At 36.7% G+C, this 14809-nt stretch overlaps 1 protein-coding gene across 2 annotated transcripts in view; it reads left to right on the forward strand.

Moving 5' to 3' along the window:
- The window catches only part of JAKMIP1 (janus kinase and microtubule interacting protein 1), a 144403-nt gene that overhangs the window by 82449 nt on the left and 47145 nt on the right, over positions 1–14809 (forward strand). For both annotated transcript variants that reach the window (XM_040063921.2, XM_040063920.2), the window contains 5 exons: positions 4385–4594; positions 5235–5354; positions 7133–7279; positions 7895–8035; positions 11171–11230. In XM_040063921.2, coding sequence (XP_039919855.2) covers positions 4385–4594; positions 5235–5354; positions 7133–7279; positions 7895–8035; positions 11171–11230 — 678 coding nt within the window. The remainder of the gene's footprint in view (positions 1–4384; positions 4595–5234; positions 5355–7132; positions 7280–7894; positions 8036–11170; positions 11231–14809) is intronic.

Consider the following 14809-nt stretch of genomic DNA (forward strand, 5'->3'; position numbering starts at 1 on the left):
GTAAAGAGGAAGGTCTTACACTTGGCAGTACAGCAGCTGGCTTTTTCCACTTTGGAAACTGAATATGTCATTGCCTTGATAGATGTGGCTTTTAATTCCCTGGGAATTTCTCTTTCAACTTCATGAGAGACTAAAGTTCCCCCAAAGGTCTCTGACTTTCTTTCACTGTAGCCATTGAAGTGTGGCATAATTGGCAGGGGATGCTTTTTCTAATGGCTGGCTTGGTTCTCTTTCATGTTTGATAAATATTATTAAAAGACTAATCTGCTCATTGCTCATAGCTGTAAGGGGACAGTTAGATACATGTTCTTAGGAACTTGGGTAATTTTGACACAGGCTGTAAATGCTGTCTCTTCATTGACATAATGTAGGTAATGTCTCTGTTCAGCATCTAACACCGACAGCACAAAACCCCTGAAAAAATGATATTTAAAAAGCTTTAATTTTAACCAAGAGCTCCAGAGTTATGCTGCTCAAGGTGATTTCTCAGTAATTTGCCTCTGCAGCTGCTTGTGAATGATCTTATTTTCTTTAAAGCCTCTTTCAGAGGGTATTTCTGCTACTTTTCTTCTCAAGGCCTATAATTGAAAATACCTTCTTACCTCATGTTGGCTCCAGTGCCTTCCTACCACAGACTTTCTGTACTGACTTGTACCACCCTTAAATGCATAAAGAAAAATAATCACTGTTCTAAAGTACTTTAAAATCCATGCAAAAGAGAATATAAAAGAGTTTGTGTCACCCTGTTTTACTTGGTACTTGCAAAAAGTTGGTAAATTTGTTTTAAACTGAGGACAAATCTGAAACCTAAACAACACTTGGAAGGAATTTCTGGGATTATATATTTGATTTATATAACATGTGTGAGCCCAGTGTGTGATTGGGATGTCATTGTCCTGAATATGTTGGAAGAAAAGATGTTATCTACCCTCTGTATCTTACTGGGAGCTCTCAAATGAGCTGCAAAACAGGCAGGAATCCGTGAAAGCAGTGGTGGGAGATAGTGCACGCAGGTTCCAGTTGTCACATGTTGGTCCTTCAAGTAAAATGCCGTGGTAGAAAACATGAAAACACTTCTTAATCTGATCTGCTGAAGGACTTCTGTGCCTGAAAGCTTTCTTATCAATTCTGTCACTTAGTCTAATAAAAAATACTCCTCTTTAAGACCATGCAGATTCTTAGATAGTCTTGGCTACAACAGTGTGCTTCCACGACTTGTGCTTGATTAAAATAGCAAGCAACAGGAAAGCTGGATTAATCCATTTTGATTTTCATTTGCCTAATGGAAGATATGCTTGTCCCCACTAAAACAGAGACTATAATACATATGTCTAAAATACATACCTAATTCATACCTAATTACATTAGTTGGTTGGCCTTTATGCTTGCCAACTTTTTTTCCTTCTTGTAACAAGCTGTGGCTCCAGTGGTTCTCCAAGGTGACAGAACTGACATGGAGACTTTGTCTGAGCTTTTGCAACTGTTAGAATATATAATACTAGGCTAAACTAAAGTCTTCTTTGATGGCAGCTTATGTTCAGTTTAAACCTAAACCATCTCTCTCTTCTTCCTAGTCATGTGTCTCCTCTTTCATGGTCTCCTGGGCCCTTGACATACCATCTCTTCCACATGGAACTGAGGGAGGTTGCATTGCTGTAAAACACTTATCTTCCTTTTTTTTTTCCCACCCTGGACCATTTTGTACTCTGTTAAGAAAGCAGGCAAGGAAGATGAACAAATTTGCTCTGCCCCATGCAAGACTGAAAAAGATAGTTAGACTTTGGGTCAGATTGCAGTAGACGTAAAAAAACCTGAGACATTAACTAGGTCAATGCAATTACATTGGATGAATAAAGGGTGTAACCATCCCCTTGAAAAGAACACAATTTTACTGACCCCCATGCTTCTGAAGCACAATTTGGAGGCATTCTTGGTGCAGTTCTAATCATCTTTAACAATTTGTGGTAAGTTAGTTGCTTAGAAATTATTTCTTCTGGTGGTTTGTGCTTATAAAAAACTGAGCACTATTGCAGTATTCTGTGTATTTTGTGTGTGTGCACGTTTACATGAATAAGAGGTTCTCTAGTGCATACCGTAACTTGAAATAGAAACACAAAATATAAAAGGATCTGCAGTTATTGCTATTTTATTATATCAGTGTTTCAAAGGTTTTTTTGCTTGACTTAAACATGAGGTATTTGTTGTTTTCTGAAAGATTCACCACATGTAGATTTTTGTTGTAGGAAAAAGAGTAGTAGGCAAAGCAGAGAATTATGCCTTCCCTTAACCATCACCTCAAAGCCATGCTCTTTCATGGAAATTCTTTCTAATTTGTGTGAGCTTGTGTGCCTTGATTAATGGAAGTGTGAGGGGAGGGTGACATGGGTGTGACTGCACTGCTCACATCTGTTTCAAAGGATCAGTTCTGCGTCAGTTCAGCAAGAAGCAGATGTACCAAGATTGTTGCTTTCTTTTTTTCTTCCAACTTAAAGCCTATGTCATTGCATTGACCATTAAGTTGTGAGAACAGGAAGAATATGAAATATGCTATTAATTGAGTGCCTTGAATTAAGGCTGCATATATAAGCTTGGGTTCTACTGAATATGTGCCTTGCTTGGGGAAATTCCTGTGTCAGTCATAGGGATGTTCAGTGGGAACACCTGTGTAATTGAAAGCAAAACTATCCATAGTATTTAGTTACATGACATTTTTTCCTCCCGAGGCCTCCCTGATAGATCAGTGTGCCTGACAGATAGCATTCAGTAAATGAGGCAGCTGCTTAATTTTTGTCATTGTTGTTCACTCTGAAACAGTCCCTCTGAAATCCTGCATGTTGCAAATTCTTCCGTTAATAAAAACTGCATTCTTTTCCTGCAAGTCGTTTTTTGGCATGCTTGGAAGTCTCACAAATGCGGGTTGACATACTGGGAAGTATTGCTTTTATTTACTGTACAAGGAGTTGGGACACAGCAACTTTTCTAAATCAGGGAAGAAATCTCCATCAGAAACAATCTTTGTCAGTTCCAGTTAAAACTTCAGGGTATTCTAGATCAGCGTATTCACTTCAGATATGACCTCTATCTTTGATCATGGTTCAGCCAGGGCATCTCCTGCCAGTCAGGTTCTGTACACAAACTAATTTCATGTGCTTTGTAGACTGTGCAAGGATTAAGACAAGAATCCTGAAGAAGCAAATTGCATCTGATCCTGTAATCTCATTGAGTTAATCCTGCAAATCACTTTGATTGAACTATAAATTACTTCTAGGATGTCTTTTTTTCTTCTTCTTCTTTTTACTTTTGGTGTAACTTGACATAATGGACTTCTATGGATGTAGGACTATAATAAACAACAAAAGTATGATTTAACTAGTTCACGATTTTATTTTTTCAAATAAGATTATAATACTCTTACTTCCAAAATTTCATGCATTTTTGTTGGCCAAGAAAACAGTTTTATAAACTGGAGGAAATACAGAACATTTCCAATAAATATATTGTTAATGGTTAACATTCTTATTAAGAAATCTGTTTCTATAGTAACTGCTACAGATTGTCACTTCCTCTAGCATTTGGAATAGTACCAAAGTGAATTTAACACTGATGCTGCGAGGGACAAATCCTGTGAGAGCTGCAGTAGATCACTGTGAGCAATGTGCTTTATTTGGTATGGAGATATATGAACACACAGTTCAGTAACCAGAGAGGGTGTTTAAGAACTGTTTCTTCCTACCCTTTATTCTAATGGTCTGTGTGCACTTAATTTTTTTCCTTCTTCACAAAGACGAGTCCTCACTTAAATTTTATAACAAGGGCACATAAAATACATAGGTATGCTTAAGATTTTAACTTTCAATATTATGCATGTATATGCTACTAATTTTAAATGTCTGTGAAGAGATTCACCACATGTGATATTCACTAATAAAGAGGGAGGCAACATGAGGCAAATGTGTGTGGCTCAAGCTTTGAAACAAAGGCCAGGTGAGTTTTAAAGGGTGTGTTTGTCTTGTACTGGTTGTGTTTCTTTGCTGAAATATAGTGAAGGCAGATTTTTCTTACCTGTATACTAGTGTGTATCCTCAAATGAAGTGGATATTTTCAGTGGCTATGTATTCTGTTTCACTGTATATTTGCATCTCGTTTTGTTTGTCTCTTGAGTTGAGACTGGACCAAGGAAACTCTTGATCAAGTGAAGGCTGAACCTTTTTTAAGAACAGAGAAAAAGACTACAGAGGAGATACATCTTCTTTTTGGCAGTCACAGTTTTGGTGCTGGTGTAATTCTGAGAGTAACAGAACTTTGTTTTTGCAAATTTGAGTGTTTGCATGCAGTGAGTACTTGGGGATCTCACAGACTTCCTATATGCATTATTCCTTTCCAGATGGATGAGATAAAAGGCAAAGACAGGGTGATTCTGGCTCTGGAGAAGGACCTTGGTGTCCAGGCAGGCCATACACAGAAACTGCTCCTTCAGAAAGAAGCTTTGGATGAACAACTTGTCCAAGTGAAGGAGGCAGAACGATACCACAGCAGTCCGAAGAGGGAGCTTCCTGTGGGAGTAGGAGATATCAGTGAACTGATGGGAAGTCCGGTAAGAAAATGATGTTTCTTCTGAAGTTCAGCTCTGGATAACTGCCTGGGTGTTCACATTGGTTTTGTGGTTACTGCTAGGACCAGTTAATGGTAAATGGCCTGTCACTGTGTTGTGTTGTTTTACTGATGATTTAAAAAACCCTTGGACCTCTTAAATTGCAAAGAATATTGAGAAATATGTGGATATAGAGCTTAGAATTTACACTGTGATCTTGAACTGTGAACTTCAGTAATTTCTCACTATTTTGTTAGTTTAGGAATATTTTAACTATTAGAAAATAGGTACTATACTTCTCAAAAATGGGCCATGTGATTTTAATCAATGTCCTTTACACTAGAACTGTTTTAGCTGAGACTAAGAAATCTGGTGAGAAGTAACTTGCTATATATGAAATATTATTTACCTAGCTAGGTGGGTTTTTAATTCTTAAACTTTACATGCATCTCACAAGACATGTTGATGAGGCAGTTTCCCAGGATGTTATTATTTAGTGTTTAATTTAATTATAGTAAGTTTTCCAGACACTGATGTATGAATTTGTTTTAAATTTACGCTTGCTAAGCTATGATATTAAACTATGGAAAGAAAAATATTTTTTAAAAGTAATTTTATAAATCTATATGTTTTTTATGTAAAGGAGCAGCATCTGGATGAACGAGATGTGCGGAGATTTCAGTTAAAAATCGCTGAACTGAATGCTGTAATAAGAAAGCTGGAAGACAGAAATACTCTTCTAGCAGATGAAAGAAATGAACTGGTAAATTAATTAGTAATAACGCAGATGGTGACTGGGAGGGCATCTTTATGGCAAAAGATTTAATGTTGGAAGTCAGTGTTATAAATAATTTACAAATTAGTCTTGGTTGGCCTCAGTCAATTATATCCAAATGTAACAGAGATTTCTATAGAAATTAATTTTTTGAGCATAGAAGACATGGATGGAATTTTTCCTGTTCCACAAAAATAAAAACTTAGGTTTGTTTTGCGGTCGTAGTAATCAAATTAACTGGTTTATTGCCTGTAGCACTGTGTAATGAGGTTGTGTAAAACATGCATAATCCATGCACTTAAATTGCTGTATTCATCCTTTTGAAATTTGTTTTTGTGGCATGCTTATACTAGCTAGGAGTTAAAAAAGCTTTCTTGTGCTTGTGATGAAAAATCTGCTGTTTCTCAAGGGAAGTCTCTTAAGTAGGTGAAATTATCCTAGGAGGAAGATAGTAACTTACATAAGAAAGGATATGGTGTGAATTTTAAGAAAGAATTTTATTAGCCTTTATCACTACTTAACTGCCTGTACTGAGTTAGTGGCAAAGCTCCCACTGACTGCAATGAGAGGTGAGTTTCACAATAGGAATTTTTACACATGTCCTTTAATGCCCTAATTCTAGTGGCAGTAGAAAAGATTTTTCATTCTAAAAAGATGGAACCTATCTGATTCTAAAATTATGCTGAGGGCTGAAATGGTGCCCTGTGTCAGTCTTAGAGATGAGTGAAACATTAATGTCTTTGTCAAACATTGACATCTTCCTCCTTGTTAATCCTTTCTGTGGGCAGAAATAATAATAATAATAAATAACAAATAAATAAATAATTCAAAACATCCCTGAAGAATGCTGAAGTATTGTAGTGTATCCTTCAGTGTCCCTCCAGATGGAGGGCATGTATGACTCAGTCAAGCACCCTTCTTGATTCTAAATCCAGTGGCTTAAGAAATACATTTCAAAAGCAATGTGGAGCAGGTTTTATATTATGAGACAATAGTACACATAAAATAATTAGTATGAGCAAGGCCATGTGATTAAGCACTGTGAAAAATAATATTCTCAATAATGAAACAGAAAACCAAATACTCAGTGAATTTATCTCAGGAAAAAGAAAAATATTATCTCTTTCTCCTTTCCAGATAAAACTCAGCAAATTTAAAAATCTTTTGACTGAGAAAAATAGGTTTTTTCCAAACAAAACAGTGAAATTGAATTCAAAGAATTGCAAGGAAGAACAGTAATTTGCTTTACATAATTGTCTAACATCATAAAACCACAGGAGCAAAATTGAGCAGCTTGAAAATGTCAGCAGAATGCTGAGATTGAATCTGTGCCCTCTGGCTGACTTTCTCATTGCTCTAATTATGCATTAGGTAAAGGGGTTTTTGAAGTAGAGGAAGAAGAGTATCCCCCTCTCAAGCGATGGTTAAATTGGTAAAAACAACTTGTCTAGGGATTCTAGTTGGTCACAAGAAGATTATATAAGTTGAGATTATTTACAAAGAAATCACTATGGATCATCATAAGTGTTTGCCAAGAGCAAAATCCAGTGACTAGATTTAGTGTTTTGGCAGACAATACAAAAATGTTACGTCTTACTTGTTTGGACTGCTGCAGTTCTTAGTTCAGCAGTGGTGTTTGTTGGGTGCCACTTAGCAGAAGAGCTAAACTTTCTGAATTAAGAAAGGCAAATGAAAACACACCTATTTTTTCTTTCCTTCAAAGGTAAACTAAAGCATTGTTAACCTCGTTCCTTTGCCATTTGCAGCTGAAACGTTCTCGGGAGACAGAAAGTCAGCTGAAGCCTTTGGTAGAAAAAAATAAGAGGATGAGCAAAAAAAACGATGATATGTTACAATGTATCCAGAGAATGGAGGAGAAAATAAAAAATTTATCGAGGGAAAATGTAGAACTGGTAAGTAACAGTCTCTGGTAAGTAATCATCTCCAACATCATGTTATGAGAACACATTGCACACAGTTGCTTTGAGGTGGAAGTCCTTGTGGGGCTTTTATTTTAACCCAAACAGATCAGTCTCCATAGTGGGATGGTGCAACTGTCAAATCCAGACAATACAGCTGAATACTCATATTCTAAATTCAGAGTGGCATGTGCTTTGTGTTGTATCAATTCACACTGATTAAGGGAAAGGAGCACAGATGGATAAAATGTTTTTTGCAGGCTGTAAAACGCTATGTCTAAAAATCAGCTTTAATAAATACTGCTTTTATGATTAGAAGTCAGAACTGAATTTGAGTGCATGCACTATGCTAGATCACTGAGTTCACTTGTCTGCTAATTTTTTTCCCAGACTGTTCTTTGATTCTGTTTTAAAATACCTTATGTGAGAGATTAACACATACAGGCATATAGAATGTGAGGGTATTTTTTGTTCCAAGAGACCTTGTGTTATAGTGGAGTATCCACTGATGAGTTCAAAGAATTCTTGGTTGCTACATCACATATGAGAATTTTTCTCCTGTTGCAGCAAGACACTGTAAAATATTCTTTATGTTTTTTATTTTTGTAGAAAGAAAAGTTATCTACACAACCAGCACTGAAGAGGCACACATCTTTGAATGATCTCAGCAGCACACGAGAGGAGCAAGAAATTGAATTCCTTAGACTGCAAGTCAAAGAACAACAGCATGTTATTGATGATCTCACTGTGGTAATGTTTATGACTGGTATACACATGTGCATGCACACACATCTATAGGCAAGCTAAAGATTTCAGAGGAATGTTTTAAGTCCAGTTGTAGTAGTGATGCAGAGATAGTTTTTCAGTGTCAAAGGGTTTTTGTTTTTTCTCAGGTAGTGAATGAATTTTTTTGGAATGTGTATGAATCTGTATTAAAAGTATTGACCTATTATGAGCTGCTTGTGAAGAAAAGTGCAATATCAGCCCACTGACCTTACTTACAAAACTGGCTGTCAATAAATGAGGAACTTGAGTAAAGAAGACTTTCCAAAACTTGATGACCAGAATGTGTTGGATGCAAACCCAAGCACTCCCCTGATCTAGTTCTAAAAGAAAGAAACATGGTGGCAGTAATTTCACCTGGCTAAGCACCTCTAGCTGAGCTGGCCATATAAGCTGTATTTAAAACAGATGGGGAGAACTCTGTGTGGTTCATCAAACCAAAGGTAGCAGCGTGGTTTAGGATTAGGATTGCACAGCTGCTGCCCTCTCACTCCCAATGCTTCTGAAGGTGATGCTCATAGATGTTTGCAGTGTTTGATCAGGAACCCCTCAAGTTGTGTTTGATGAGGAATCTTTCAAGCTGTGTTAGAGGTGTTTAGTGCTTTTTGGTGCAATTTGTGATAAACCCTTTTTGGTGCTGGCAGAAATTATTCATAATTTCTGAGAGACCCTTGCCATTCTGGAGCAGCATCTGGAACTCAGGCAGACTCAGACATCTCAAATGGCACTACTGACTGCTACAAAATGATAAAAAAGAATTTAAGAGCCTCCTGTCTAAATAGAAAATCAAATAATTGAATACATCATTAAAAATAAAAATAGAAGCTCCAAAAAAGGAAAAACAAGAAGGTGTGTTATTGCTGTATGTGGAACATTGTCTCAGTTCCTGGCAGTTCTTGAGATTTTGACCCAAGATTTTTCTTTGAAATCAGTGCCAAAGTTTGATGTCTGTGTGCATTCTCCAATGTCACAGTGTTACAAGCAGTAGGGTGTTTCTCAGATGCTATGATGTGGGGTCTGGTCCACAGAGTGATGCTGCTTTAGCTTCCAAATAAAACTGCATAGGCAGGGATGGTGATATGACATTAGATGTGCAGTATATGGCAGATATAACCTCACTTATATTTCAGTGCAAAGTGGGTATGAAAGGACTCTCTTTTTACTGTCTCAGCTAGTGATATGAGGAAATATATTGTATCCTGACTGTGGTCAAATAATATTAACTTGTGCTTAGTGTGAAAGTAAAATAAATAAATATTTTAAAATATTGTTTCATTTTTGCTTTGTTTCCTATTTACAGATACTATTCCACTTGCAGAAATTAATTTAATTTTTAACTAGGAAACTTCTTTGGTTCCGGTACAAACTAATTGAGCCTTTGCCTTCGATGTGAATGCAGTGGAATTCTGCGCAGTTGCTTTTGAGCTCTCTTTTCTGGCCCAAACCACAGCTCTACAGACTAAAGATGTGTCATAGTTACCTAGAATGACCCAAATGTCCCATATCTGATTAATATAAACATCATCAGCTTAACCCCAGCTGAGACCAGTATGATACAGGGGAATAAGAACATTAGTCTTGGGCAACAGGGTTGTCTGAACTGATTAACAGCGTCATCTGTAAGGTATCTTTGATGCTGTTGCAACCTCCTCAACATAACTTCTCTCACAACAGTGGTGTTCTGGTCAGTTCTTAAAAGGAAAGCTGCCAAGGTAAACTCAGATGACTGCAAAAGATGCTAGTGTCTTTTAAATGGCATTATTATTGTTCTGGTAGCTCGATTTATATTGAGGCAGTAAATTAAGCAGTCTTCTTACAAACAAGATTAGAAACAGGAAGGACTGGGATTTTGGAAGTGTCTGTTCATTCTGCACTGCATTTGTTTGGACCTGCTTGGGAGGCAGAGTACCCCAGTTCAGGCAGGAACTGTGCCTTAAGTGGGCATCTGAGAAGAGAGCACACTTCTTTAACAATATAAAATTCAGCTGTCTGGGTTTTTTTAGCTTAAAATACTATATTATTCTGCAGCTTGAAATACCTATTCTACCTTGGCAGTCATAACTTTTCTTTATTTTTCAAACCACATGTGTTCAGGGTGCTGTGTAAGTTTTTCTACTTCTCTCAGTTACTTTGCATTTTCCAAAACTTATTTCCTGGAACAATGTGCTGATAAATAATTTTATTGTGATTTCTACTCTGAGCTTCCTATTTTTCCAGTTTCTGAACTGAATGCAAAGCAAATAACTGAATAGACCAATACCATGCAGTGAGCAATAACTGCTAAAGAAGCACTTGGAACTGCAATCTGTCTTTTAAAAATAGAGGTGCTGCAAACAAAGATGCAGAGCTAAGGAAAGAATCAGAAAAAAGCAAGAAGACAGAGCACCTGCCTCCTGTGTTGCTGGGTTTTTTTGCTTGCTCCTTCGCATTTTTTTTACCTTCTCTTCCTCCTCTTCTCCTTTGGAATTTAAGGCAGTATTATTGGATTTAGATGAACATAAATCTTGCCTTTCCAGTCATGACCTCCTCACATTATGATATAGTTTATTGTGATCTTGCACCAAAACTGGAGTAGAAAAAAGACAGCAACTAAGTTGACACAGACTGAGAGTGCCTTTGGATTTGAGACTTTTGCCCTACAGGGATGTCAGATGTAACACTGTATCTGCATATGCATGTGTGCATAGCAGAATATGTCTGATATAATGACTTTTAATTATTAAGACTGGACTAATTTCTGGCTACCGACCTGCTTCTTCGGGATGGTTGAACACTCAAGTGACACTCTGAATTCTGTTTCCCTAGTAAGCTTCTTGGTAAAAGAGTCAGAAGAACTGTCAGAAATCTGTGCTCAGTATTTAACAAAGCCTTTTCTTGCCAACTTCCCATCAAATGCGTGCAGTACGTGGCTGAAGGTTTGTTTGCTAAAGGCATAAAGCTGCAGTACAGTGTGGTGTAACATGGTGTTATTCAAGAGGATAAAGACATCGTGTTAGCTTTACCAGAGGCTTAAAGAAAATGTTAATGATGTTTCTCTGTGTTAGACATATCTAAGTATAGTTTTAAAACAAACCCGTACCAAAATGTTCTCTTTCCTTCTAGGAAAGAGAACGGTTATTGCGGTCTAAAAAACAGAGGAGGAAAAGTCTGAAGCCTCCAAAGGTGAGCAAACCTTCGGTTTTTCATGCATTTCTGTTGCTGTGAACAACACCTTTTTCAAATACTGTCTGAATTTAAAGCTCTACTTACTGAGAAAAATCTTTATAATTCTTCTGCTTACTCTGGTGAGTGCTTCATTTTTTAGGGTAATTCAAGAGTTTTGTACTTCACACAAGCGATGTTGTTTTGGGGTTTGTTTTAAATAAGCAGTAAAATTACACTTCTAGCCACTGTAATCTAAATATTCAAGTGCCTTGAGGCATAATGATTTAATGGCTTGAAAGAACTACAGTTTCAAATGAGACAAATATTCAGTCTGTTTTAAAGAACATACCACCTTCAAACTACTTGTACCAACATAGCGCTAAATCACAATTAAAGAATTACTCATGCTAGGGATGTTACTGAAATAATATTTCTGTATGTGATATATAAGTAGTAAGACAATTCCAACCGTTAAGCTAGAATTACCTCTCTGCTCTAGAATACAAGGTTCAAGACAAAAATTCAGATTATAAAACCAGAAAAGTTTTGCTTCAGAAGGTACCCTTAAAGTTTCTTGTAACATGCTTAAAGTAATTTGCTGAATAATGTTTTTTGTGGAGTTGAACATTAGCAGCCTGGAGCATGTGTGTGGGAGGTGGGAAATGGAGTAAGAGGGAAAAAATGGAAATGAGGAGTGGAGATATCATTATCATCTATATGGTAGCTTAAGATATGTTCTGTCATAAATGGGTGCTTTGTGTCAGTATGTTCTGCATAGTCTATTCCTGGTAACCTCCAGGTGGTGCTTTTTTATTGCTCTGCACTCTAATGCCTGTATTTTGAAAAAATTATCCTTTGGGACTCTCTAGTTCACTGGAAGTTTCTTCAAATTCTGTTTCTAATAATGATGTGTCTTTTACATAGAAAAAAGAAAAAATCAGAAGTAACAATAGATCCTACCAAATGTATTTGCAGAAACTGTAAATCATTCTTTTTTGATGTAAGTGGAAATCTGTGTTTTCAGAGCAATTTTAAAAACAGAATGCAAAAGTAAATATATATATGTATGTAACCTATACCCTGCTTTTTTTATATTTCTCTCTAATTATTAGCCTTTGCTTGACTGTAAGTCAAATGTGTAAAATCATTTGCTGAATTATAAAGTTCCTCATGAAACAAAACTAGTTAAGCCAATTTTTAGATGTTAGTAACTGGTGATGAGTATTTCTGTAGGCTGAAAACTTCAATAAATACACATTTATGTCTTGAAAGTGCTCTGTGTTAGTTGAATTTCAGCTGACATAGGCTCTGGACCTTTCCTATATGCTTTTGTGGTCTCTTCTTTTCCTTATCAACCAAAGCAGGAGCTGCAAAACATGAGGATTGGAGAGAATGGGCATGATACCATTAAAATTTTTGTGGCAGTGCTATTCTCTGTTTGCTAAGAGTGCTATAATATGGAGAATTCTGCAGAGTGCACTGCAAGAATTGTATGCATATGGACAGCAGAGTTAGTAGGGGCGTGCTTCTTATTTAGGGTATGATAGATACATCAGAAAGAACAAATTAATCAGTAGCAGACATTTCTGCTACAAATTATTCCATCCCCTGTCCATTAGCTCTTCATTTGCTGTAGTGACCATTTGAACTTCTATGTGATGCTATCTCCTGAAAGGAAAAGCAGGACTGTAAAACAAGTGAAAAAAGAAAAAGTTGTGAGAGAAAGGGATTCTATGTACTTTAGCAGTTAAACCATACATACACACTAGTTAATATAGTTAATATATAGCTGTATTTAAACTTTCTAAACGAGCTAATGAAAGAAGTAATCAATAATACTACTGTGTAGTTACCTGCCAGTGGATAAACCTGTAGACTATTCACATGTAAATGCACTGTTGACTGACAGTTTAACCATGGTTGGTGTTGGTGTTAATTTCTAAAAATCCAGTCCTGGCATATGGACTGATTTCCTTCCAGGCCACGTGTGTGGTCCTGTGACGTTCAAAATCCTCAACTGTGTTTCCCACAGTTTTCCAACAGTTTTTAATTTAAACCATCTATATGGAATGGGTTGCCTACTCAGATGAGTTGGGATTTTACCCTCTTCATCATATCTTTTTTTACAGCCTATATCAGGAATCCAGAAGAAAATTGTAGAATTTATTTAACCAAGTGTTGCAAATGTTGGTTAGATGTCAGTAATGGACATGAGATAGAGACATCTCAATCTGGACAAAGTGGTAACATTAAGTGGTTGGAAGTAGATAACTAAATAGGACATATGAGTTTTGTCCTAGAGTTGCCTGTTTTTTTCCACAGACTATAAAGACAGTCTAAGAGGAGTTGTTTTCTATATAGACATGCACAGTACAAGTGTATTACTGTCTATTATCTGTGCAAGATTTTTATCTCATGATATAGCCTGTACAGAATAGTAGTGAAACTATGTGTTAACCTGTCCTAACCAAACACTCGGAAAAAGAAATTGCTGATCTAAGTCTTTGGCTTTGCTTTTCTAAGGTCTATTAAATGCAAAATTAGGACTAACACAATGAATTAACAAGTTTGGCTGGTGGAGTTGTATCTGTTTCCAGATGTGTCCCATTCCTTGTGACAAAGTAAAAGAGGAAATAACTCATGAGAACGAGGTTTCAGGAAAGTGATCAGATAAGCTTATTCTGGAAGGTATAGAATGATTCATTTTTTGTTCTAATAACCAGGAAAGTGGTGCACAGGGTGAAGATTTAGGCTCATCTGTTGCAGATTTTCCTAAATGAGTGCTTTTAGACTCCAGCTTCCTTCATTCCTGAGATGGTCTGACAGCAGAGAGTCTGTGGTTGTTTTCTAATGAGTCTGTGGTTGTTTTCTAATGAGCATTTTCCTGACATTTGTGTTGTCTGGAACAGAATCCATGGAATGCTTTTCTCCATCTTTGATACATCTTGTGTGAATGATTTGCCAGTAGCTTTTACAGCCCTGAACATCATTTCAGCTGAGAAGCTTTTGTAAATTTTATATTTTTTGGTGATGTAATTAGAGATCAGTGTTATTTCTGGAGCTCTGTAGGCGCACTAGGCTACTGTTGCTACTGTAGCTTTCACTGAGCACTCTTTCAGTTCCCAGGGAGCATAGGAGTCCATGGAACAATGCTCATGAGGAAAGGACCAGCAAAGTGGGATGGGCTATATAGCCTCTGTGCTTGCAAGGTCTTTAGAGGAGTGATGTAGTGAATCTATATAGGCAGGTACCTGATTTTTTCCAAGGAGCTTTTTAAATTTTTTTAATTTGGTTTTTGTTGTGAAATAATCAAGAAACTTCAGAAGCAGTATTTTTTATATTTTATTGATTTTTGACATGTGGAATGGAGTTACATTCATTCCATGATGGATGGAGTCATGCATTTGAAAGTAAAACATATTTACCCAGTGTATTTGGTAACTGCAGGACTCTATGGATTGTGCCTTTTTTTAAACTTTAATAAATGAACTGTATTTGCAGTAGTGGAAAGCCTGCACACTGGTGTGATGGAGTTCATATTTCTTGTTTTATATTTTTCTTTCTTTCTCTGCCTCTGTGCTTTGGTGTGCCTGTATT

Source organism: Hirundo rustica, chromosome 5, assembly GCF_015227805.2.
Source record: "Hirundo rustica isolate bHirRus1 chromosome 5, bHirRus1.pri.v3, whole genome shotgun sequence".
Classification (NCBI taxonomy): Eukaryota; Metazoa; Chordata; class Aves; order Passeriformes; family Hirundinidae; genus Hirundo; species Hirundo rustica.